The 26,732-nt window shown below is 40.8% G+C and overlaps 2 protein-coding genes and 2 pseudogenes across 3 annotated transcripts; all 4 read left to right on the forward strand.

The window, feature by feature from the left end:
- The first annotated feature begins 5,111 nt into the window (after positions 1–5,111).
- Positions 5,112–6,250, forward strand: LOC148727209 (uncharacterized; annotated as a pseudogene).
- A 299-nt stretch (positions 6,251–6,549) lies between these two features.
- On the forward strand, positions 6,550–8,618 carry LOC111320674 (uncharacterized; annotated as a pseudogene).
- On the forward strand, positions 8,584–9,839 carry LOC148727210 (uncharacterized). Its single transcript, XM_088728354.1, has one exon. The coding sequence runs from the start codon at positions 8,867–8,869 to the stop codon at positions 9,599–9,601; it is 735 nt and encodes a 244-aa protein (XP_088584480.1). The 5' UTR covers positions 8,584–8,866; the 3' UTR covers positions 9,602–9,839.
- A 134-nt stretch (positions 9,840–9,973) lies between these two features.
- On the forward strand, positions 9,974–25,534 carry LOC148727211 (multidrug resistance-associated protein 1-like). Of its 2 annotated transcripts, XM_088728273.1 has the most exons (21): positions 9,974–10,100; positions 10,466–10,531; positions 11,177–11,314; positions 11,857–11,997; positions 13,040–13,127; positions 13,795–13,867; positions 14,367–14,493; positions 14,942–15,118; positions 15,990–16,157; positions 16,253–16,336; positions 17,201–17,291; positions 17,722–17,999; positions 18,335–18,847; positions 19,282–19,481; positions 19,840–19,966; positions 21,150–21,251; positions 21,672–21,818; positions 22,240–22,398; positions 22,786–22,952; positions 23,559–23,753; positions 24,475–25,534. In XM_088728273.1, exons 1-21 carry the CDS (start codon positions 9,990–9,992, stop codon positions 24,581–24,583), a joined length of 3,261 nt encoding a protein of 1,086 aa, XP_088584399.1. In that variant the 5' UTR covers positions 9,974–9,989; the 3' UTR covers positions 24,584–25,534. The 2 variants fall into 2 exon arrangements, with proteins under 2 accessions (XP_088584399.1, XP_088584400.1); XM_088728274.1 differs by lacking the exon at positions 11,177–11,314 and having other exon boundaries at positions 10,081–10,100; positions 11,356–11,997.
- Positions 25,535–26,732: the final 1,198 nt, after the last annotated feature.

Below are 26,732 nucleotides of genomic sequence, written 5' to 3' on the forward strand. Positions count from 1 at the left end.
GAGACCTAGTCCCTAACCCATAAAATAATCAATAATATCCATGAAAAAATCACGTGCGTCTAATTGGCTGAAAACGAGTGCATTTTTCATGTAACACGTTTGCAAAGTTGTAACACGAGTGCAAATTACAAGTAACGCAAATTGCACTCGACCTATGGGCTCGTGCAATTTTATTGTCTCTGAAAATTTTCTTCGTGATTATTAACACCAAATTTTTCGAAAAGGTCATATACAATCGCTTAGTAGAATTTGTCGAAAAACACGATATACTTTACCGCTGTCAGTTCGGATTTCGGAAAAATTACTCAACATCGCACGCGCTAATTCATTTGGTAAACAAAATTGCATCTGCAATCGACTAACACCAAACAACGGTGGGTGTTTTCCTAGATCTTTCCAAAGCATTCGACACTCTTGACCACCAAATCTTGTTTGCCAAATTGGAGCACTGTGGTATCCGTGACGTGGCTCTGCAGTGGTTTAAAAGCTACTTTTCATTCCGCCAGCAATTTGTCCATTCAATCAAGCTTGCTCTCCGATGCAAACCATCAAGTTTGGTGTTCCTCAAGGTTCGATTCTAGGCCCACTATTATTTATTCGATACATTAATGACCTTCCTAATGCCTCTGAATTATCAGACCCTCTACTATTTGCTGATGACACCAGTATCTTTAATTCTCACTCAAATCTAAATTGCTTAGAATCTATACTTAATGATGAACTCCAAAACATTGACGTTTGGCTAAAATGTAACAAGCTTTCAGTTAATGTCAAGGAAACCAACTATATAATTTTTAAACCCAGACAGAAGAAATTTAACTTCAGCATTTCTCTCTCCTTTGGAGGTAAACCCCTACAACAAGCTAATGTAACTAAATTCCTTGGGGTCTATATTGACAATCATCTCACCTGGAAATACCATATCAGCTATGTATGTAAACAAATCGCTAAATCAATAGGTATTTTATTTACGTCTCGCTTTTCCCTATCCTCTGCAACCAAGCTCACTTTGCATTACGCCTTAGTTTATCCTTATATCGTCTATTGTAACTCCGTCTGGTCGTCCACATACGTATCTAACTTAAATAGAATTTATTATTTGCAAAAGCGAGCTGTGCGGGCTATCGCCAACTCAGACTATCGAGACCACTCTGCCCCCTTATTCTCCAAACTAGGAATTTTATAAATTTTTCAAGTCAATACGTTTGAAATCGCTAAATTTATGTTTTATTTCAAGAATAACTTATTGTCCCCATTGCTTCTCGATCTTTTTGTAAGGAATAGCCAAAATCACAACTATGGTACCAGAACAGCCAGTAATTATCAAACGCATTTGTGCCGTACAAATGTCAAGCTGCTTACAATTCTCTACCAAGGTCCTAAAATTTGGAACTCTCTCCCTATTTCAGTCACTCGTTTGTCAAACTTTCTTAGCTTTAAAGCGAAATTGCAAGAGTTTTTCCTTAAATGATCACTGAATTGGCCAAGCTGCACATTCGCAGCACTTTTTCTTTACTTAATTTATTATTCTAAGTGAGGTGGCTCTCCCATAAGCCTAGTGGCTTCTTGGGTCTCGTCGCCTTCTTACTGTTATCGCTGTAATTAACTATTTTTTTAATTGTTAAAATAAGGCAAATAAAGATGATGATGACGAAATTGCATTCGAGATCATGTTAGCACCTATACTTATTTCATAGTTTTGAATCTTAGGTAATTCTTGCATTCTGATTGGCTCTCAGCAGTGCGATTCGTTCACGAATCGTATCTTTCTTTTTATCTTAAGTATCAAACTGCCAGAAAATTGTAAATTAAAAAAATGTTGCGTGGCGAATGGTACACAGCTAGTCTGCTGTTGAATCACACTCGAACCTGTAGTTAGTGACCACCCACAGTTTCTTTACTTCAAGGGAGGTGATAAAGCAAGCAGTTCTTTATTTGAAATAAATTTAAACCATGCAAATTTTTTTCAGAGGTTGGAGTGGCATAATTCAGAAATCTGCACCAACATATCACTCGAAGAGTATGCTTCGCTGTTACGTTCAGTACTAATTAAAATTTGTCAAACTCAAAGACCAGAGAGTTAGAGCCATATCGCAGTCTCTATTGAGTTCTGACAATCATCGGACCATAATTTACAATTAAGGAATTCCTCATTTCATTACACGTCACTCTCCAACTGTCATTTGTGTAAGGATACCGCGCGTGTCCTCTTGATCATTCGAGGTAATGAAACTAGAGCTAAACGTATAAACTGGTATTTTTCAACACTGGTATTTGTGCTGTGATTCAACAGTGCAGACAAATCAGCAATGGTTAACTTCCTTATGTTACGATTGACGGAAATTTTAGTTGAGATTCATTTCATTTTGAAAAGTTGGATTAACTTTCTTTGTTCTAAAACACAATTACTTGCTCTCTTTTACCATTTGAATCAGGCAATTAGCAGGGTTTTCCCGGCCGCATTGGCCACAAGACCAGTCTAAGAAATTTTTTTTTTAATTAAAAATCGTAGATAAGAAAATATTTCACGATTTATTTTGTTTTTACAACTAAAGGTTAAAATTTGTCAACTTTTACGCCTATGCGCTAAACTGTTTGCGTTTAACCAAGTTGAGACCCTCTTATTACGGAGTGCAACAATTTTATTACAAAGTTCGATAGAACAGACCCTTAGTTGGTCGAGCACTATTTATCGTAAAGCTTTGGTTTCATCAACTGAACTGATATTGTACATTAGTCACCGAAAAGAGTTCCTAGCTGACACTTCGAGCGCTAGCCCATTGTCAGAGCAAATCGAGGAATTGTGGGCTATCATTACTTACTTAGTGTATGACACATCATCGTTCTCTTAAACGAAAGGTGAAGTTAATGCTGCTTATTTAAAAAAGGCCATTTATTAAAGTGACTGGACTTTTTTTCTTTATTTTTTTTTTTTTTTTCACAAGCATCTCAGCAGTCCGGAATCCTAAATCCTCGAATCTGATTGGATAATTCTACGCGCTCTAGCCGTCCAGGTTTTCCCAACGGGACCGCTCCGGACCACTCCGAGCTTTGCAATTTGCACCTTTTGATCGATACACGAGAGGGCCTAAAAATTGTAAATAAGTGACTTGCAGTAATGGATCCAGACAACGAAAGCTATTACAGCCAAAGAGGTTTAATTGTCCCGAAGAGAAAAAGATACTTCAAGATAAAGAAAGCTATCATGAAACACAAACTGCACTTCCGAAGAAATGTGAATATCTAAAAAGTTTAATGGAACCCCACGGCCTGACACTACTACTGCGAAGAAAGGCTAAGACAAAAACTGAAGTAATTGAATGCGTAAAAGCCTGTGAGGTACAGGATGCTCACCGGTAGCCAACAAACACAAGTGGCAGCTATTAGAATGGTCAAAGTTCTTGACAGTTGTATGTTTTCTTCCTCGTTATGTCGACTATTTTGACCGATAGCCAAAAACAGTCAATTTTTTCCGAATGCTCATATAGCTTCCGTGGATTATGACAAGAGAGGAAAATGTGTTTTTTCTTTTCGGCCATATCCTTAAATATATGTGGACGCAAGGAGTTTAAATATGCGGAGATAAGATAAAACGTATAAAGACCTTATTTAATTTTTATTCTTATTTGAACTGTAGTCTCTTTATACGTTTTATCTTATCTCCGTTATTTAAACTCCACGCACATTTTTATTTCACATTTATTGTGTAAAAAGCTTACGCCAAGTAAAATTCTTTTTCCTAAGATGCCGGATCTGAGTCACAATTGTAGAATTGCTTCATCTGCATTGCTTGCACGGCTTTGATTAGAAGATATAGGTCGCTTATAAGAATATTGAATACATCAGCCCTATGAAATTATTTTTCGCTATGTCCGAACTTTTTCCACCTGTTTTAGTGCACTGTGTCCTTGTCATGAAAGCGCTAAATAATTTATTTAGATATATATAAAAAATTATTTTATTCTCTTAGGATCAATGTAGTGTGTAATATTTGTATCTGTCACATAACTTGTATTCTTCATATTTATATCTGCTGTGTAATTAACCTTTATTGTATATATCAAATAGTTTTCTTCATTCTTTTCTGGCACCTTGCGTCCACATGTATTTAAGGATTCGGGTGGTTACGGCATAGTGTGTGGTTTTATTTTGAGAGAGAAGGACAGAAACTCGTTCGGGGTACGTTTCAATCACTGAGAGTCATTCAGAATAAAATTCGTCCTTTCACACGACAAAGAGTTCTTTGCCGGGGGCTTACGTGTACCGAGAAGCTGGCCGAAAAGAAAAAACACGCAGAAGAAGGAAAAGGAGAAAGTTATCTTCTGCCAAAGGGAAAGCTAGTGAAGACGAGGGGAGTGAAGGAAAAGTAGGTTAGTTACGTTAAGTTGGAAACTACTGCGTAGCTGCGTTAAACGTGAGTTGAGTTTGGTTTGTTAAACGCGAGTCTGGGGTTGTTAAACGTGAAGATTGGTTTGGGAATCGTTGGTTTATCTGTCGTTTGTTGTTAAGAACAGGTCAAGAACAGGTCAAGCGCAGGACGCGAAGGTGAACGGAACTGAACAAAAAAAAAAACCTACGTTTTACTTTCTTAATAGTAATTACTCTTGTAAATAGTTTTAGTGTACTGTAGTTTAAATTATCATACTTCTGTAATTTAATTCGGATAAATAATTTAGTTCATTGTGTTATCGCTATTGTTAGTTGCTTTATTGTTTTAGTTAGGATAATAAATATTTGTAAGCCTACGTTTAGTTGTGTTGTTGCGTGTCTTCCGGGGATTGTTTGTGCTTGGGGTTTTGTCTATGATAGAGGGCGCCATCCTTTTTGGCACGGAATCGTCACAGTCCTACAGTATATAAATATCTGCGTTACGAAGTTTAGCAGATATTTGTTTTCTGCACGTTCTGTATGGAATATGGTCCTCGCTAAGTACGCATTCCGGTATGTCTCTTGTGTGTAGTTATTTGCATAATGGTATATAAGTCTGAGGTTAACTGGTATTCACCCTTCGGGTTGTGAACGCCATCGCATACAGAACTTTTTTCAGTTCATCGACCAGAGTAGCGGACCTTCTCTTTCCTTGGACGCGGCATACGTCGGTTGTGGCCGTAATGGATGTAGCGATCAACAAAGCGATTCAATCTACTGGTGACGCGTCGGTCGGTCGTCTAACAGATAACCTTACTGAAGTGATTGAGGCAAGGCTCAGTAGTTTTGCTCAACGCTTTTCCGAAGAAAATGCCGCCACCGTCGAGCAAGCCGTCAAAAAGGCCCGCCGTGAAAACCATACATGTAAAAGAAAGGGAAATCAACAGCAGCTCGATCACGAGCTAGAGGTGCTGGATAAATTTGATGCGGCAACGAGTGCTCTAAAGAACAAGTAGTACGACAAAGTGAAAGCCATCTTGGAGGAAGGTACGGGTATCGTATCCAAGCGCATAAAAGCCATTAAGTTAGCTGATAAAAGCGAGTTTGGTTGGCTAACCGTGAACGAGTACCTGTCAGACGAGTTGGCGTCAGACTCAGACGACGAGAAAAGGATGTATCGCGCAGAGAGGAGAGCGGAGAGGAAAATCAAAGATAAGCGTCGTCGCCAGCCTCGCCCTTTTACTCGTGGAAGTTCCCAGCCTACCGCTTCGAATGTTTCTTCAAATTCACAAAGGCCTTTTGCAGGCGATCATGCAGTCCGTACGGATTCAAACCCTCCCCGACGCTTGGGTCCCTGTTTCAAGATAAGTATTTAAATCTTTTTTGCTTGGTTCAGTTCACTCGCGCGTCTTACCTCTTTGTTTTTTACTTCGGATTGATGGCGTTGCTCGCAGCCGACAATCCAATGTTCTCCATGATTTGTTGTGTCTTGTTTTCATTTGGTTTTATTCGCTTAAGTTAGTGCAGAATATATAAATATCTGCGTTACGAAGTTTAGCAGATATTTGTTTTCTGCACGTTCTGTATGGAATGTGGTCCTCGCTAAGTACGCATTCCGGTATGTCTCTTGTTTGTAGTTATTTGCATAGTGGTATATAAGTCTGAGGTTAACTGGTATTCACCCTTCGGGTTGTGAACGCCATCGCATACAGAACTTTAATTTGCGTTGTTTATCTTATAGTGCAGGGAGTTTGGCCATTTGAGCGCCTTCTGTTCTAAGCCGTCTGTTGCGCCAAAGAGTGACTCGCACCATTCTTGACTAGACGTGGATTCAAGCTCAGAGAACGTTCTTCAGCATTCAGTTGAGTTCGATTTTCTTCCTTTTTTTGGGTAGTTACGACGATTTTAACGTTAAAAGCACTAGGAGCGGTGTCAAGGGTCGTTTGAGCGCCTCCATTGAAATTTGGAAGAGTACCTTGAATGCTCCTGAATTTGTGCTTGACACAATCAGGCGTGGGTACAGGCTCCCTTTCGCGAAATATCCGCTCTCGTGTTTTTGGCTAATAATAGATCGGCCTTTCAGCATTCTGAATTTGTGACACAAGCCATCTCGGAGCTTTTAGCCTACGGTTGCAATATTGAGTACAGTGTTCCGCCATTTTGCGTTAACCCCTCGTCAGTTGCTAAAGGGAAGAAGCTGCGCTTAGTCATCGATCTCAGGCACGTTAACAGCTTCCTTGTGAGGTTAAAATTTAAGTACGAGGATCTTCACTCCCTATCTGAAGTCCTCGAGGAGGGGCACTGGTTCTTTACATGGGACCTTAAGTCCGGATATCATCATGTTGATATCTGCTTGGAACATCAGCGGTATCTCGGTTTTTCTTGGCAGTTCAACAGCGTGCCAAGATATTTTACCTTCGTAGTTTTGCCCTTCGGCCTTAGCAGCGCCTGTTTTTGCTTCACCAAATTATTGCGTCCGTTAGTCTGTCGCTGGCGCTCTATGGGTCACAATAGCTTTATTTATCTCGACGATGGGCTCGGAAGTCTACCCGATAAGTGTTCCGCCGCAGCAGCTGCCATTATTCAAAAGAACGAGCTCGACTCCTCAGGTCTCCTTGTGAATGAAGACAAATCTCATTGGCATCCCATGCAAGTAGGCGAATGGCTGGGTTTCGCGATTAACACTATTACTATGTCTTTTCATATTCCTGAAAGGAAGGTGGAAAAGCTGAAGAGTCTTTTAGGCTCTGTGATTGGAGATACGTCGTCCTCGTATCGAGAATTGGCCAGAATCGCTGGTTCTATAATTTCTGTAGCCTTGGCAGTGGGGCCCATTTCACGTCTTCTAACCAGGCAAATGTACCTGGCAATTGAATCACGATCAGCGTGGGACCACACCCTTCGTTTTTCTCCGGCTCTTTTGGAGGAGTTGAGATTTTGGTAGAGCAATATCGACTCGTTTAACGGCTATTCTCTTCGTCCACCCCCTGATTCGTCGACGGTTATTTTCTCTGATGCTAGCGATGTCGCCTTCGGCGGGTTTTCGGCCTCCTTGGACGGCGTAATGGCTAGCGGCATGTTCACGTCTGAAGATCTTGGTCAGAGCTCCACGTACCGCGAGTTGAAAGCTATTTATTAGGTTCTATTGTCCTATGCGGAGAAGCTGCAGCAGAAGAGAGTAAAGGTTTTCACCGACAATCAAGGCGCCGCGAGAATAGTTTCTGTTGGCAGTTCCAAAGCTCATCTCCAGTCTGTTGCTTTGAGCATTTTTGATTTTTGTTTTTCAAACGGGATCACCCTTGAAGCACAGTGGATTCCCAGGTCGCAGAATGAGAAGGCTGATCTCCTTAGCCGACTCGTTGACAAGGACGATTGGCGCGTCAATCCTTCAGTTTTCCGCCTCCTTGATGCTAAATGGGGTCCTCATACATTCGACCGCCTCGCGACCTATTACAATGCTCAGCTCCCTCGGTTTAACTCGAAGTTTGCCTCTCCCGGATGCAGTGGGGTCGACGCATTGGCACAAGACTGGAGCGCCGAAAACAACTGGATATGTCCCCCAGTTAGTCTGATCGTCGATTCTGTCCGTCATCTCATGTCTTGCTTTGGCCATGGGACATTGATCATCCCCGAATGGCCCTCCGCTCATTTTTGGCCTTTCTTGCGTGAAGGGTCTTCTCGGTTTAGCTCGTATGTCGCGGAAGTGTTTGTTCTGCCTGCAGTCGAGGATCTACTATTGGAGGGTCCTGGTCAGAAGCAGATCTATAAGTCTCGACCTTCTATTTTTCGTCGTTGTCCGAAGTTCAGAATGTTGGCTTTGCGTTTAGATTTTAGGTGAGTTGTCTAGCCCTCGTGGCATACTTTTTGAGCCCGGCGGTGCACTTTTTCCGGTATCTTTTTTGGTTACGCATATTTGAATTTTTTGGCGCATTTTAGAGCCTGATTTGGCGTATGTTTTTAGCCTTATGTGGCGTGTCTTGAGGCCTAAGTTGGCTAATGTTCGGCCCGATGGGGCGTTTGTTTGGCCTGTAATGGCACCTGGCCTGTAGTGGCACCTGGATTCACTTTGCAATTTAGTAGGTATGGGTAAGTTTATGCCGCGCAGCCGACCATCGCGTTTGGAATATCCTCTTATACCGATATTGCCATTCTGTATGAGCTTGCTTTTTTCAGTTTTCCGTTGTCGTTTCCTTCACCTTGTGTTTTTGTTTTTCAGATGTTCTAATTTCCGGGATTTGGAGCGACGGGGCAGCCTTGGAGGACCCATTACTACGCAGCTTGGTTCCAGATCTTCTTGATTTGCAGTTGGCATCCAGGGCCCCGTCTACCTTAACCAAGTACAAGTCAGGCTGGTTGAGATGGCGCGGATGGGCATCCTCGAAGATTGGTGTCCCTGTCATTCCGGCGAGGCCCTTGCACATTGCACTTTTTATTACAGAACTTACGAACGTTTGCCTTGCGAACAATACGGGTGTCTCCCCCATAGAAGCTGTTGTTTATGGCATTAAGTGGGCCCACTCCTATGGCTGGGCTAGAAATATGTCCTGTCAACCATCCCCTTGTGAAATCTTCTCTTGAGGGCGCGAAAAGAAAATTGGCGCGTCCTGTTAACCCGAAGGAGCCTTTATCCGTAGAAACGCTGCAGGCAATTGCCGAATGTTATGTTGCGAGTAATTCTCTTGCCACTCTTCGTTTTTTGTTCATATTGTTAGTTGGTTTCTATGGGTTTTTTCGTATTGATGAAATGAACAGTTTTTGCCTTAAGGATGTGACTATTAATGCTGACCATATGTCTATTTATGTCTCCAAGCGAAAAAATGACCAGTATCGGGAGGGTCACACCTCTTATCTTGCCAGGTCTGGGAAATCTACGTGCCCAGTTTCCATTACTGAACGAATTATTCAGGTTTTGTCGCAGTCTAATTCATCGCTTCCGCTTGTTCGTCGTATTGTGAAGTCCAAATCTGGCGAGTATTTCCACGCTAGCAAAGGCGTGTCTAATTCTACTCTTAGAGAGGAATTCAAGAAGTACATCCGGCCCTTTGTTGACGACGTTTCAAAGTACGGCACGCATAGTACGAGGTCTGGTGCAGCGTCGAACGCCGCTTGTAGGCGCATACCGGGCGATTTATTGGATATGCATGCTGGGTGGAGGTGTCCTTCCTCAAAGAACAGATACATTAGACATACAATTAAAGATCGTTTAAGCGTTTCAAAATCGCTTTTGCTCTGAGGGTATACTTTACGCTAGTTTACAGTTTATTCTTGTCATTAGTTTGCGATTATTTTGTGCTTTTTTGCTAGTTTATAACTATTGTAGTTCTGGTTTACTATTTACTGCAATCAATTTATTTATCGTATTTATTATTTCCATCTATTTGCTGTTGCCTAGAAGTCCTGGCGGAAGACGTAAGTGATGCCTGGCCCGTCCCAGATTTCCTGTCCTGTTTTTCCCCACAGGGTTTTTTGAGGCAGGTTTTTTCTGGCCCCACTGGCTCGCTTACTCGCGGTTGACAGATCCGGTTACGATTATAACTGTACGATCTCAATTGTAGTTCAATAAACTGATTGATGGCGTTACTCGCAGCCCCTTGTCATCGCCCCTTGTGATTGTAATATCGATGTATTTTCTGTTTGACGTGATGGGTCCGTCCACGATGGCTGGTGTAGGAGTGTTGATTATCTTGGTACCGTTTAATCTCATTGTGACCAAGTTCGCGCGAAAACTGCAGGTCAGAAAGTTTTGCTTGACTGTTAAGTTTGATGTCTTGTAGAGGTTTGACTTTGATGGTTACCTTCACAGGTCAAATTAAATTTTATTGTTAGAAATTATGATCTGATGTTTACAGATAAAACCATTTTAACGGGTGACAGCTGGGAGCCAAGCAGTCTTATAGGCTGTAATCTCACTGCAGTTCTTCGTAAAATTGCACCACAACTCGATCCTGTTGCGTCAGTTGAAATGCTATGCATCCTATTTGTTCTCCCTTTCTCACTCTTTGTTCCTTAATTTTCTTTTGAACGTCCCCGTTGAAGAAATTAAGAGATCTCCCATTTATCACTCCTTCATTACGTGATTTATTCTGATTTTTCATAGGTGAAGCAGATGGAAGCGAAAGACTCGCGTATAAAGATCATTAATGAAATCATCGCTGGGATTAAGGTATTATTAGTTACTTCCATTTTATCACTTCTGTAGTTTCCCTCTTCTACATGCTAGTCATTTCACGAAGAAGTTGTTCTAAGCGGTTTCCACATTTATTTACCTCGGGGTAGTCGCACAAGGTCGCAGGAGTTCTTGAACTTTAAAGCACCCTTGCGGATGTCTGATTGTTTTGTTTTTGCTCTTAGTTTGCGTCATGTTACATACGCTCGCAAGACAGCTTTCCCCTCACCCCTCCCCCTACTCTCCCCGCCTCTCGTTAAGTATTGGGTATAATTATGTGGAATCTCCCACTGTTTGATTGAGTGAAGTTGCCGTGGCGGAAGCCATTTACTGGGTTTTCGTGTTTAACCTCATCACCTTAACTCAATTCTTTTGGCTCAACCAACCTTTCAAGCAGTCCCACCACTCTCCAATTGCACGCTTATCTATTTCAGCTGAAATGTAAAATCCAGTTTTCCGCTTTGTTTGCGTTGGAAGTTGATGAAAAGCCACATCTATTTATCCGCAAAGGAGGTTGAACCGCACAGCCCTTTAATCGATCTCACTCGCGTGGCAGGAATGCCTCATCTTGACCCTCTCTTGATATTAAAAACAAGGACTATTTTAAGACTGAGCGAGGGCTTACTTTCCTTTTAATTCCAGGTTCTAAAGTTGTATGCATGGGAAAAATCGTTCATGAGCAAAGTTTTCAGCATTCGTAAAAAGGAGTTGAAACAACTAAAGAATGCTGCTTATTTGAACGCATCGTTTGCTTTTACCTTCACATGTGCTCCATTTATGGTTAGTTCTTAAATATTACTTTGGTGATAAATGTTTTGCAGAGAATGGTTTGACGACGGAAACAGTAGATCTTGCTATGTGATGGTCTGTGGTGAGAATAATCCTGAAAAGAACTATTTTGGGTGGAAGTGACTGCCTGGATACGAATTACCTAAGGGCCTCCCAATGTTCCTCGTGAATTAAGCGCTTGAGAATCAAGGGAAGGCACTTTTTAAATCGCCCGTTTGGTAACCGTTCACGCACTGGGATGTGTTTTCAGCAAAGAAACAAAAAAGCGAGAACTCCGCGATTTTTTTTCACTTCGGGGCGAGCATGTTAAGGATCGGCGGAATTTTCGGCGTCCAATTTGTTACAATTGGATTACAAGCAAAAATGTGTTCCTGCCAAGTGGCGCTCTCCTAAAAAGAGTTGATATCGAACGTCTCTCTCGAGGAATACTCCAGCAATAAACAATCTCAAGTTGCTTTTTTACATTTTGCGTTTTTGTGTTTATTTTTTGAACAAAAATACACACTGATTAATATATTTTACTTTCACTCCAGGTTGCCCTTGCGACGTTCGCCATCTATGTCCTAACGGGAAATGAGTTGACAGCTAACAAGGCATTTGTTGCTCTGTCATTGTTTAACATCCTAAGATATCCCATTACAATGTTCCCGAATGTCATTATCAGCACGATACAAGTGAGTGTCCGGTGTTACTGAAGACACGCTGATCAATTGTTAGCTTGGCAGTTCAGTAACGCCATCAATAGTTATTATGTGAGTGTCTTATCAGAGAAGGCGGGTCAACATCATAAGCTCACGATCGTTCTCAGAGCCGTCATGTTTGATTTATGAACGGAAGGAAATGGAAGAAGGGGACCAAGAAAGACGATTTTTCTTTCCTGTCCCACTCTTTTCTCTATCTGCTCGTCTATGTTCCTTCGATCTTCCCCTGCAGTTTATAGAAGGCCACTAGTGTGGCAATGTGATAAGGACGCTTGACTTTAATCTGTTGGTTCAAGCCCTTCACCTTGCTACGGGGCTGCGCTTCGTTTGCACGTAAAGAAAACTGGTTTCCCCTCTTGAAAAAAAACAAACTATATTTAATGAATCGACGTGGAGTATTACTACTACTACCCCCCCTCCCCTCCCCGATGGGGTGCCAATCCATCCCGACTATTACAATGAATCATTAATTCATTCGTTCTTATCGGCCCTGAAAAGCGCCATCGGGGAAAGGGTGTGGGTCAATTAAGTATACATATGCTGTATATCAATTAAGTATACAGATACAAGTTGACGGCAGACTTTTCACAGTCTCGAAATTTTCAAGATTTTCAACATGATTTGTGTAACTTCACACTTGTAGCATGAAATACATTTTTGGTTTCTTTGTTGTTATTTTTTTTTACAAATGAATAAAGGCTGATAGTTTCTAAAGAAACTGTTTGGGGCTGCGTCGGTGGGGGTAACAAAATAATTTGAATATATCAACAAAGTTGAAATGGTAAATTGGCCACCGTTACGATTATAAAAGCTGACGTTTCGAGCGTTAGCCCTTCGTCGGAGCGAATGACAAAGGGCTAACGCTCGAAACGTCAGCTTTTATAATCGTAACGGTGGCTAATTTACCATTTCAGCTTTGTTGATATATTCAAATTATTATTTTTTTTTTAACTGTGTTGGCTGCTTTTTTCCCTTCCTTATTTATTTGATAACTTACGGCTCTCTTTCTCCGTAGGGAAAGGTGTCTGTTGACAGGCTAACACAATTTCTCAATCTTGAAGAGCTGGATTCAACCAATGTAGAAAAGACAATGCCTGAGCATAGTAAGTCCACTTTAACCATTTAAACTCGCGTTAGTGACCAAGACAGAATTTCTCCTTGCATTGTCAATACGATATAAAGCAGACAAGTGATGAGAGTAAAGAAAACTATCAATTAGGGGATGATTAGTTAATCCAATAGCAAATTCTTCAGAGTAACATCATAAGAATTGTACGGCAATCAGTAAGGAGAATTACTAGTTTATTATAAGTGAGACTTTTCTCGTCTGTATTTTATTTGATTTTGAGTGTATTCTTAACCTGGGAACAAATCAAATCACAAATTACTTTGTGAAAATGCGTAAAATAAGAACATTTGTATCACGGCTCGCTAAAACAGTGCCTCCATCGGATCAACTTCAGTTTCTGAGCAATTGTGCGCCCACCCCTCTCCTAACCTAAAGTCAAGTGATAGCAAATTACAGTTGATGTTAGGTTGGGGGAGGGGTGGGTGTGCAGTTTTTCAGATACTGACACCGGTTCCCTCTATCTCAACGTCTAGATTCTCGGTGCCTTTAAAAAGTAAACTCAACTGTTTTTTTTATTTCTGTTTGTGTCTTTTTGTTTGTTTTGTTTGTTTTTCAAAAGTCAACCTTCTCTCCCAGCCTAGCCCTATAGGGCTTAAAGGAAATTCGGAAAGTAAAACTATTTTTGTTGTCTTTATTTATAGTTAGTTCTCAAGCAATTCATGTTGAAGAAGGCAGTTTTGGTTGGGATAAAGATGAAACTCCTTTCTTATCAAAGTAAGTACTGAAACAAAGCAAAGACATACAGTCGGTGAAAATCGACACCAGTCAGTGACTAGTTGTCAGTTTTGCTTTGCAGCAATAGCACGAAGGTCTGAAGTACGAGCATTAACAAAAAATCTTTAACTAACACCGTTTTCGCAGAGCTCGAAACTTACAGTAGCCCACTAGCCACAGACTAGTAGAAATTCGGTTTTGGCAAGTGGTTTTCGATTTCCACTAGCCAGTTTCGCCAGTAAACAAACTGAAATTGTTGTACCATCTAAGATTTCACCAGCCAGTTGGCTAGTAAGTTGAAAAGTGAGTGTCAAGCCCTGTTTTTGGCTACATACAAAACTTAAAACATTACTTCCCAGAAAACTCCATATAATTCACTTGTTATTTTTATAGCCTATTTGAATCCTAAATTTCTCTACCGTAGCGTTTGGCTTACCCTCATTTCCCTATCTTATTTTTATTACTTTTCATAACTTTTCCTTTCATTACACCCACCTAGCATCAATATCAACATTCCCAGCGGTTCACTCGTAGCTGTTGTTGGTCACGTGGGGTGTGGTAAAACTACTTTGCTCTCCGCTCTCCTTGGTGAGACAGAAAAGTTATCCGGAAAAGTGTATGTCAAGGTAAGTATTTGCGACCTCGTTAGTTTGTTATTGTTATTTTTTTATTGTTATTATTATTATTTTTTTTTTTTGCTTATTTTTTCTTTATTCGCTTGTCTCTTTGTTTTTGTTTGTGGTAGCCATCACCATTGTGGTTGTTGTTTATTTCGTGTTAGGTGTGTTCTTTATCAACTAAGCTCACCGATCTTATCTTAGCAATCTGGGCTAATGCGGCGCCAAAAGCCTCCTTTTCTTTGACGTAAGAATCGTTGGGCAGAGTTAGAGCAAATACAGTACGTCGCTTAACACGTGCGGTTAGTCGAAAGGAAAATAGCAACCAGTGTTGCGCATGCTCAGTATGGAAACTCACTGACTCATCGCTAATCTTTCTGTTAACTATGATAAGACAGGAATTAAAAATCATTTAATGCGGTGCAAGTTGAAGACTAATTCTTGAATTTGTTTCCAGGGCTCTGTGGCATATGTTCCTCAGCAGGCCTGGATACAAAATGCAACACTGAGGGACAACATCCTTTTTGGACGAAGTTTTGATCCTAAACGTTATTGCAAAACCATCAGTACTTGCGCCTTGAGGACCGACCTGGATATTTTACCCGGGGGAGACATGACGGAGATTGGGGAAAAGGTACGTTGCTTGCAGCAGTTATGTATACTTTGCAGTTGCGCTGACTGTTTTGCGTTATTGACGTTATTGAATCGACTGACCTGCGCCGAGCGGGCCAACGAACCAGAAGTCCGAGAATATAACGGAAATACAATGCGTGAACCTAATTGCCACACACATTTTTATCACGCTTTGTGCCTATGGCGTTGTCAGCTATTAATTTTCAGAGTGCTTTATTTACATACGTTCGAGCAGTGATAGAGGTTACTTGCACCCTTGTTTTGATCTAAATAATTGTTTAAACTGACAGCACAAAAATAAGTTTTACTTATCACATTGAGCAGCGTGCAGCAACCGTGACGAAAAAAATAACGTTCACGCTAAAATCCTATTGAAAAGAAACCGACAACCTCACGAATCAGCGAACTGTCGAGCAGTGGAACTAACGCACCGATTACCCCGAATCGATCTGACGGCCTCCTGAACCAAATTATCAACCAGGTGATTAACGGCTTGCATCGCTTCAGTCAACCATGTTGACGCGATTTTTCGAGACAACTTGAAGTATAGTTCCAAAAGTGACTAGGCCTGTTTATTCGAAAGATGGACAACGCTATCTACTGAGTAGATTTTCAATACTCATCCGCTGAATAGCGATTTATCCGTTTGTTAGCTTTATCTGCCATTTTAACGAAACGGGGCCAGATGTACATGTAGATACGGTTAATTGCTTGTTCAAGTTACAGAAACTGCAACAAAGGCAGTGGCGCAGGGTTGGACGGATGGACTTGTCATTTCTTGTTTTTTACATTCGTTGAGTGGGCAAATGCTTTTGAGACTGAAAACTGTGGATGTGATTACTTTTGGAAATTTACCCTCTGTTTGTTTTTAGGGTATAAATCTGAGTGGAGGACAAAAACAACGTATCAGTCTTGCACGTTCTGTGTATTTTGATGCTGATGTTTACTTGTTGGATGATCCACTTAGTGCTGTGGACTCACATGTTGGAAAACACATATTTGATAAAGTTATCGGACCAAGGGGGAAACTCAGAAAGAAGGTACAGCTAAAGAGCATCTCTAAATTTTCAACTACTGGAGCTTTTCCAGTATCTTCTCTTAATGTAAAAGTCAAGTGCAATTTTATTCTCCTTAGACTCGCGTCTTTGTTACCCATGGAGTTGGCTTTCTTCCTCAAGTGGATCAAATCATTGTTTTGCAAGATGGAAGAATATCTGAGGTAGGTTTTCTTAAGCTTTAGAGTAAACTTTGATTCCTTTAAGGTAGTCGGTAGGTTTACGATAATGACTCAAGTTTGAACTAAAGTTGCGCAGTAGTCGAAGAAGTTTGTTGTTCAGTAGCATGTTGTCTTTTCGCATGAAGCTTCAAAATGTCATCTTGATCGAGACGAAACGTCAAAAAAAACTGACTTTACTTACCGTTCGTTTATTCAGTTTGCGCACCTATGAAAGATTTTTGATACGCTGTTACACTTGAAATTAGGTAATTTGGTTTTATCAACTAGGTTGATAATGTAAATTGGCCACCGTAAAGGGAGTTTGAAAGCTGACGTCTCGATTTTTTAGATATCAACGAACGCTTTTCATTGTACTAATGTATTCTTGTTAACCTCGTTACCATGTTCCCACCAATAGCGTAACTCCACTTTCTACATATAAACACACACACAACCCACAATTCCTCCATTCGCTCTGACGAAGGGCTAACGCTCGAAACGTCAGCTTTCAAACTCTTTACGGTGGCCAATTTACATTATCAACCTGGTTGATAAAACCAAATTACCTTGTTACAGCCAACGACACGGTACCACAGTTTCTCTAGAAACTAACTCCCTTTATACACTTGAAATTAGACCGACGCACGGGGGTACGCACAGGGGTACGCACGGGGGTACGGTGACTTCGCAGCCAAATATTCTCGGTTTACTGCGTATCTTACGGACGGAAGGACTGACACCAGGTGGCACGGTGACTCCGCAGTCAAAATTAAAAGTGTCCCATGCAGAGCATTACAAGCCCAGTGTAAAACAATTGCGCAGATCATATGCTCTCTACCAATTAAGATAGATTTTCCTTTTGGTCAGGTTGGAACGTATTCAGAACTTCTTGCGAACGAGGGAGCCTTTTCTGAGTTTCTCAACACATTTGCTGCTGAACAGAATGTGGAGGAGGATGGTAGGTAGCGGTCAATATCTTAAGGGAATAAAGGCTGATAGTTTCTAAAGAAACTGTTTGGGGCTGCGTCGGTGGGGGTAACGAAATAATTTGAATTATCAACAAAGTTGAAATCAACTTCGCTCCGACGAAAGGCTAGCGCTCGAAACGTCAGCTTTTATAATGGTAACGGTGGCCAATTTACCATTTCAACTTTGTTGATATATTCAAAATATCTTAAGGGTATTTATTGTTCGAACGATATTTCAAGAGCACGAGGTAACGACCGTCAAATAGGACGGAAAGCAGCTTCATGAGGTTAAGAGCTTAAATCTTAATTTAAATCCTGATGTGACGGGTAGCATCGTAAAGAAACCATCCAAAAGGAACTGCTTGAAAATTGATCATGTCGTTGCCTTACGGATTCTTTGTAACCTTTTTTCAATGGCAGAGACACAACACAGGATGGAACCTACGATAAAAGAAGTTTCAGAAGACACAGATGGAATAGATGTCAGGTTTCAACGCTCAGGCAGTCATTTGGAGAGGCAGGATAGTCGCTTGGAGCGAATGGACAGTCAGATGGAAGCCCCAGTTTTCCGAAGGAAACGAGCAGATAGCTTATCTGTGGTAACCGTTGACACGGCCGATTTGGATTGTACGTTCACTAGACCCGATGAAGAGAGAGAAGACAAGATTATCGAAGAAGAAAAATCCGAAACTGGACGGGTATTTTTCAATTTATTATTCGCTACTTTGCTTTTATTGACCGTGATCTACGACGAAAATGCACGATGCACCATTTAAACAATGTCTGATTTCCAAACGATCGCGTTTCTCGAGGACCACGAAGGTGACGTTAAACATGACTGAAACAAAACAAAACGAATCAGAAAAAAGTAACAAAAAAATAAAAGCTAACATACAAACGTACGTAAAGAAAGAATGGCCGAACTTTGGGGGTAGTTTCTCTCTTTTTAAATTACTTTTATTACACCGCGAGAAAGCTGTTTTATAAGGTTTTTGGATAATTGGTTATAATGTTTTTTTTTCTATAATTGCAGGTCAAATTTGCAGTGTTCTGGACCTACGCAAAATCAGTCAAAGTCTACTTGGCAGTCAGTATACTGTTCTTCGTATTCCTTGCAGAAGCTGCCTCAGTTTCTTCTGGAATTTGGCTGGCCCGCTGGAGTTCAACCAACGTCACTTCAGACAAAGAGCGTGACATGTACCTAGGAGTTTATGGCGGTCTTGGCTTTTTGCAAGCTACTAGCACACTCGTTTCATCCCTAGCCTTGGCTGTTGGATCGAAAATTGCGTCACGCTATCTGCATCAGACTCTTCTTGAGAATGTCTTACACTCCCCCATGTCGTTTTTTGAGACCACTCCCCTGGGGAGGATCGTGAACCGCTTCTCCAAGGATATCAGCACAATCGATGATAAGGTTCCCATGACTCTGATTATGTTCTTGCGAACGTTCTGTGGCGTTCTGGGAACCATTGTTGCCATTAGCTTTGCGACTCCAATATTTCTGGTTGTAATTCTGCCCCTTGGTCTTGTCTACTTTTTTGTTCAGGTAAAAAGTTTATGTTGAAAGAATTATTAACTCTTTCTATAGAGCGCTTTTGATTGGGTATGGTAGAACTCAAACCAAAGTAATCACAACGGCCGATCAAAAGAAAGGGAAACATAGTTCCGCATTTGATTGGTTCAGAAGAGTTGTACGAGTTTTATGGTCCAATCACAGCGCGAAGTAAGGGATAATCAATGCAATCTAGTATAACTTTCGACCCTCAGTTGAAAGTTTCTCTACTCGTTGATAGTTACAACATACAATTGGTGGCTAAACCAGCCATGTGCGTCTCTTATTTGATATCACAAATCTGACATGCGTTAAATAAATAATATCGAAGTTGCAATGACTTATAATAGGGCATTTTCGATACGTTAAAATTCAAACTGTAAGTTCAAATTCTTGTTTTTGATATATGTTATCCCTTTATTTTACAGAGAGTATATGTGGCCAGTTCACGACAGCTTAAGAGAATCGAGTCCGTAACTCGGTCACCAATCTACAATAACTTCTTTGAGTCAATCAACGGAGCCAGCACTATCCGTGCATTTGCTCAACAACAGCGCTTAGTCCGGGAAAACTACCACAGGGTTGACGAAAATCATGTGGCTTATTATCCAGGAGTTACAGCCAACAGGTAAATTCTCTATTCCCCGTATGAGACCTTACTCATTTTTTTCCCACTCAACGATATGTCCATTCAAGAATAAAGAGGGTAAGGTGAGTTTCTAAAGGAACTGTGGTACTGCGATAGATGGCGGATATAAGAAGGTAATTGGTGTATCAACTGACTTGATAATGTAAATTAGCCACCGTTTAGTGTAACTTAAGCTGATGTCCCGACCCTTAACGCTTCGTCCTTCGCTCTGAGGTAGGGCTAACGCTTGAAACGTCAGCCAAAGAAACTCTTTATGGTGCCGAATTTACATTATCAAATCAGTTGATAACACCAAATCAGTTGATATCACGTTGATTGACGTGATATATCCATTCAGGTGGCTTGCCCTGCGTCTGGAGTTCCTTGGAAATCTGATCATTCTATTTGCCGGGCTGTTCTCTGTCATTAGTCGTGACTCGATAGAAAGTGGCCTTGTGGGATTGTCCATCACGTATGCTTTGCAGGTTGGTTTATTTTGTTTCTTCTTCTACCTTTCCTTTTTCTTTTACTTTTTCTTGTCCTTTTTCTTCTCTTTTAATTTTGAAGGGACGCAAGAGGAGGCTAGCGAAGGCCTGTTTTTGTTTCCTTCTGTTTTTCTTTTGTTTTTCATTTGGGTTTTGATTTTGTTTTTTGATTTTTTTAATTTTTTTGGTTCTTTTGGTTCTTTTGGTTTTTTTTTTTTTTTTTTTTTTTGGGAGGGGGGGGGGAGGCAAAGTTCTGCCAGTAAACCAGCGTGTGGTTACAATTAAGTTTTTCTAATAAATCATAACGCTTACAATTTTCTCAAATGTGATTGATGCATAAGCTGCTTTATTTTTCACTAATTATTCTGTAGAGTTGTAATCATACTAAGTCCCCTCAGCTAAATTCGCCAATCGTAGAATTAATCACAGCAACAATAGCAAGAACCGCTTATCCTAAAAAACTGGGGAACTTCCAAAATAGAGAAATTTATTTCTTCAGACATTATCTCTTCAGACACATTTTCCTTTTTATATATCTTCTATTTTTTTTTTTTCCGGAAATTGTTATGGCAATGATGAATCAGTAGCAGGACTTCGTGTCGTCCGATTAGGTCTGGAATCATACTGTGATTAGGGACCTTAAGCACCCACGACGGCAACGGCAACGAGAAAGACAAGAGATCTAATTTGCAGAACAATAGCTCAGCACGTGCTTTTTAAAACTTTGTACATTTCTTAGCCGTCCTATGCAAAACAACAACGTCAAATCGCCAAAATTTGCGTCGTCTGCGAACCGAAACCGCGACGGCAAATTATTTTAATTTCCATTTGGAACTTAACGCTACTTTTATACGTCATGCTGAAGTTGAGCTGTGGCGCCATATGAGACAGTAAGCTCGTGCAGCCATGTTTGAAATTCTAACTAAGAGTAGAAATTCATTTTTTGATCGGAGTCTTCCTTAGCGTTGCCGTCCTGACTGCTTAAGGTCCCTATTGACAAATCAGATCCCCCTGCTTTGCAGTCGTCCGATGTTGTCAATCGCTGATATGATTACGAACCAAATTAGACTGCACCCGGTGTCCTATTATCATTATGAATAAATAAAATGAGTGCAAAAAAAAAAAAAAGACAGATAAGTCTTAAGAGTTTGCTCGAACTTATTTTGCGTGTTGGTTATTAAAGATTACTAACACCCTGAACTGGATGGTGCGAATGAGCAGTGAGCTTGAAACTAATATTGTGTCTGTCGAGCGGGTCAAGGAATATTCAGAAGCGCCAACTGAGGTATTGTAAAACAAACAGTAGTAAGTTAAAATAACACGACGAACTCTTCACAATAGCGATCGGATGTGATGATTCTTCTTGTACAACGCCTGTCTTGTTCGTTTTCGCACTTTTCGTTCTTCATTGTTTTAACGGTCAGCTGAAGGAAAGTGAGGAAAAGGAAGTTTCGTCCTCTGTAACGCTAGTTTTCGTACAATCCAAGATGAATAGGAAAGATCCCAATCAAATAAACAAAAGGAAACATTTTGTGCCTTCCAAGTACTGAGTTTTTTTCTTTCATCTCCACTTTTGAATTTTTTTAGGAAAGAAATTTGGTTTCTTTGTTCTCTCATTCGTCATGATTAGTTAAAAAATGTTGACTATGAGTATGTTACAAGAAAGCATGCTTTTGTAAACGACACCTGGGGTTGTTTAATACAGGCTGACTGGATTATCCCAGACAACCGGCCCCCAGATGACTGGCCTGATGCTGGAAACATTGTCGTTGAGGACTTTGACTTGAAATACAGAGAAGGATTACCTCTGGTATTAAAACAGATCAACTGCGATATTAAACCAGGAGAAAAGGTATTTCATTCTACGTATTCCTTACTTCATTACTTTTTCGAAGGAGAAGCACAGTTTTTCTTTACTGACCCATTGTGGTCAATTTCTTTTAGGATAATTTGGTTTTATCAACTGACTTAATAATGTAAACTGGCAGTCTGCAGCTTTTCTTCACGTGTAGGCAGTTCAGGGAGCCGCAAAACTCTAGAAAAAATTATCTTTCAAATCGGCACTCTTAATCACCATTGTATCAGCGAACGCTTTTCATTGAACTAATTTGTTCTTGTTTTCACGTCACCATGTTCCACTGAAAGCGTAGCTCCATTTTTGCTGGTTGTGAAACAAATGTAACTGACATTTCCTCTGTTCGCTCCGACCACCACCGACACAGCACCACAGTTTGTTTAGAAATTTGTCACCATTATCAAAAATTATTTTTTAGATTGGTATCGTGGGTCGCACGGGAGCTGGCAAGTCAACTCTTACCTTAGCACTGTTTCGTATTCTGGAGAGAGCTGGTGGACGGATTCTTATTGATGGAATTGATATCTCCAAGATTGGACTGCAGGATTTGCGGTCACGACTCACCATCATCCCCCAAGTAATGAAGCGCATCTTAAGAATTGAAACGTAGAGAGAGTTTGAATGATCAATGTTTATAATGCTCTTGGCCTACTACGAAACAAATCGGAAGATATAACTCAAAATCATCCCGTCTGTATTTTTGGGTACAGCATGAGGGCTGAGTTTACAGCCGGTGTTTGGTCACTTTTACATATTAACTGCAAAAAGTTTCTGATATCTATTTAACCCCCGTATACTGCAAAAATCACGTAATCTATGATTCCAGTCTTTCCTACACTGAAAGCAGCCCTAAAGAGTATTGAGGGGAACAAGAAAAACGCATTCCAATTTGAAATTTACATCTATATTTGCATTGACGCGGACTATTAACAGTCGCACTGTCTGCTTTCGTTTTTGTGCTAAGGATCCCGTGTTGTTTTCCGGGACTCTTCGTCTAAACCTGGATCCATTTGACAGCCACACGGACGAAGAATTGTGGAAAATCCTCGAATTGAGCCATTTGAAGAACTTCGTCTCGGGCTTGGAAGAAGGGCTTCTCTATCCTGTCAGTGAGGAAGGAAGTAACCTAAGGTAGAACAGAGATATATTTACAGCAGCATCACCATGATAAGGTTTTCCGAGGGAATGTTAATGAAGAAAAAATATTAGGTTTTTCCTACTTTTAAAACAGATAAACACAAATAGGGCTAAAATTTGATTTCGCGGTTGCCTCGGCTACCCGGCGAGCAGACCCCATTATTAGCGCAGGACACGCGTTTCTCCACCGGCGAGAAGATTGGAGACGAGTCGGGAGAGGTTTGGCGGGGGTCTGGTACAAATGATTATTAGTGCCAGACCACTAGTAGACCTCTCGCCGGTTCGTTAGACTCAAAAACGCACACTTTCTCGTGGGCTAAGAAACGTTCGTGTCGCAGCGCTAATAATGAAGGGCCTGCCAGCACTCTATGCCTCGACAAATGTCATCGAGAACTTTTTTCTTGCTGATATACACGGCGAACAATTTTGGATGACCAACGCACTTGCCAGGGGGCACTTGGTGGTGTGAATGTGGTTTTATCGAAGGAGATGTCTGTCTGCATGTCTCGTTCGCGTTTGTGTCGACTTTTTCTCTCAGCTTTGGTCCTTTAATGCCACTGAAGTATAATCTGCATCTTTACTCTTTGATGCTTTTAACAGTGTTGGTCAACGGCAGTTGGTGTGTTTAGCACGTGCCCTGCTTCGTAAAAGCAAAGTTCTGGTCTTGGACGAAGCCACGGCTGCAGTGGACTTGGAAACTGATGACCTCATTCAGCAAACGATTAGGCGTGAGTTCGCTGACCGTACAGTGTTCACCATTGCTCACAGGCTCAACACCATTATGGATTATACCAGGTGTGTAATACTCATAAGGTAACAGGAACATGAGATTGATGTTTCCTCAGTTTTCGTTTGCTATGTTTTAACGTTTTATCATATAAGGGACAAAATTACTGAATTGTGATTGGTCAAGACAGAAGGCATTTTTTCTTAATTTTTGTAATTGCCCCGGGCAAAATTACTTGAAAATGATTGGCTGAAAATCGCTTAGCAACGGCTGCCAAGGTAAAGAAATTTCTGTTTGTTTTGTAACAATGGCGTCCCGTTTTGCGCGAGATCAGTAAGAAAACATTTTGCCCCTTATATTATAAACAAGTAATCACATGGTTCCTCGTAAAATTAAGGATTGATATCACTTGTGTTTTCGGAAGTTGCCGAAATTGCCCTCGTCGCTGCGCGACTCGGGCAATTTCAGCAACTTCCGAAAACACGCGTGATATTAATCCTCAATTTTACACGGCCCCATGCGATTACCTATGCATATCAGCATAAGAATTGCCTCAGGTCCTTGTTTCACAATGGTTGTGTGTGCTTCCTGTGCTTGTACCTCTGGCCGCATCCCTCACGCAAACTAGCTTCGAGGGACATTACTGTTAGCTCGAGAGCCTGTTGTGGCGCACCAAACACAATAGTACCCTCCTATGGCAAAGTGTCCTGCCTCTTAATAAAGCTTTCACGTTTTCTGCCATACACAAAGGTGGTGATCCTGAATTAGTGCTCATCTATTTCTTTTTAGGATCATGGTTCTGGATAAAGGTTTCGTGGTGGAGTTTGACAGTCCTGAAAACCTCTTGGCCATGGGGGGCATATTTTATTCCATGGCACAAGACGCTGGACTAGCTTAATTTTTTTCCTATTATAAGCCTTCTTAGGAGTAGTTAGTAGTAGTAAATGTTTTCGGCGAAATTAATGTTCAAAGCAAGCCTCTAGTGACAAGAGCGTCCACAGAGAAGCCCAGCCTTTAGAAGTTCGCCTAAGTAAGAATTTTTTTTGCATTTCGCACCTCGCCTCGCTTTTGGTTTTGTAGTTCAAGCTCGTAGTATGTAACGATTGCAATTTAAGTTTAAGCAAACGCGGCCACATGGGAGCGCTAAGGCTATAATGTACTGCGAGGTATGATGAGTAAGCCTTTAAGTTAAGCATATGATACTTGGTACCGAAATTCATTTTTTTTTTAACTGTAGTACTTTGACTGCACGTTGCAAGATAAGGATTCTGCAAACTGAAGATCTTCTGCAATCGTTGGCAAGGAGGCTTGAGCCATTCTGTGCTCGATTTGAGAAAACAGCATCCGTTTATGTATAGTTTAATGTTTAAATGGTTTCTTTTGCTGTTCTAATAGACAACACCCATTTACCCAGTCATCAGTGAAATGTCCTGAGTTTCTCGCTACCCCTGAAATGTTGTGCAAAGGCCATTTTTCTTCCAAATTTCTCTTCTTATTTTGAAAGGAAAAGATAACGTTTTACTTTCTCATAGTTCAAAACTTACTCTCTCTACCCAGTTTTTTTCTGTACATTCCGAATTCCTTCACATTTTCATACATATGATTTAATCTCCAAATGGGTTAAAAATCCTTTGAGGTAGCTAAAAGCGAGGTCATATAGATAGATTTTTACTGAACCTATGGTAGACTCGTGTTTAGTTAGATAGTCAGCTTTTTTGTAGGATATATTATAGCCTCTTTTTCCGTGTTGTGAAAAGTTTTTATTCAGACTCAATTTGCACTGTCGCAGATGTAGCTAGATAAATAATAAAAACAACAAGCATTGCTTGTGAACAACTTTCTGCTCTTATTAAGGACTGGGAACATTTACGCGTCTCTTAATCCCTCACTCTGAAATTCATCATTAACCTGCTTGATAGTGTTTGTGTCACTCATTAACCTGCTTGGTAGTGTTTGTGTCACTTATTAACCTGCTTGGTAGTGTTTGTGTCACTCATTAACCTGCTTGGTAGTGTTTGTGTCACTTATTAACTTCGTAGATTTGTTATTCCTTCATTCATTCTTTAACTTGTTTCGTAATCTTTCAATTATGTTAGAGCTTACTGCTTTAAAGCCAGTAAAGCTCTCTGTCAACGAGTGTGTAAGTAAGTAAGTAAGTAAGTGACTAAATAAGACCACATCAATTAAGACCTCAAGAGCCGCGCCGGTGACACTTGGTTGTCTCCTGCATAGGTCTGCCAATTTAGCCGATGCAGACTTTCCCGCACTCACAGGGAATCCTAGAGACAACGCCCGTGAGCAAGATGAAGCGAATCTTGTGTTCCGATTGACTACCCGGGCGGGCAAGATGAGCCCATCTTACCCGCTCGGGATTGCCCGCAATGATCCCGCGCATGAAAAAAAAAAAATAGAATTAGAACTACGTTCGTAATTCTTGGACAATTTCGGCGATGGAAACGCAAAAAGCGGCAGAAGATAGCCAAAACAAAGAAAACAGAAACGACTCTCGTGAGTTTGTTGCGCGACAAACACATTTGGCTTTCTTTCCTGGCTCTCGAAATAAACAAGTCATTCTTAATTCTTAATAAAGCGGAATCATTTTGCAATATAATAAATCCTTTATCAGCCAAGCTTTTCCGGTCAAGATGGCTCGTTCTTTTTTCGCATTTTTATAGACCTGGACTTCGTCTCGGTCCATAAAAATGCAGAAAAAGAACGCGGCCAATATCCAGCCATCTTAACCTCGCGCTTGGTTAATAACGCATCCGTATTATACAAGGTAATTAGCTCTGGCCTGAGAGCAGAAAACTCCGTGATCACAGCCGGCAACTAGTAATGAGAATTATCTAACGAAAACAGCGCGATTGCATTGCTAACGAGAAATAACTAGCTACCAGCGCTGCGTAATTCTTACATTGCCACGCAAAAGCGCGACTTTAAATTGTATAGAAATAGAACAAAGTAGGAAGGAAAACAATATAAAATCATCTCGCAGTTTCCTGACAATAAAATGATTTTACATTCTCTTGTAAACTGCAACTATTAAA

Source organism: Stylophora pistillata, chromosome 7 (genome assembly GCF_964205215.1).
Source record: "Stylophora pistillata chromosome 7, jaStyPist1.2, whole genome shotgun sequence".
NCBI lineage: Eukaryota > Metazoa > Cnidaria > Anthozoa > Scleractinia > Pocilloporidae > Stylophora > Stylophora pistillata.

Bases quoted from the DNA above. Each gene is read 5' to 3' on its own strand.
- LOC148727210 (XM_088728354.1), top strand. From the start codon at position 8,867: ATGGCATTAAGTGGGCCCACTCCTATGGCTGGGCTAGAAATATGTCCT.
- LOC148727211 (XM_088728273.1), top strand. From the start codon at position 9,990: ATGTATTTTCTGTTTGACGTGATGGGTCCGTCCACGATGGCTGGTGTA. The intron at 15,119-15,989 runs GTACGTTGCTTG...GTTTGTTTTTAG, and splicing joins TGACGGAGATTGGGGAAAAG to GGTATAAATCTGAGTGGAGG. The intron at 21,252-21,671 runs GTATTGTAAAAC...TGTTTAATACAG, and splicing joins ATTCAGAAGCGCCAACTGAG to GCTGACTGGATTATCCCAGA.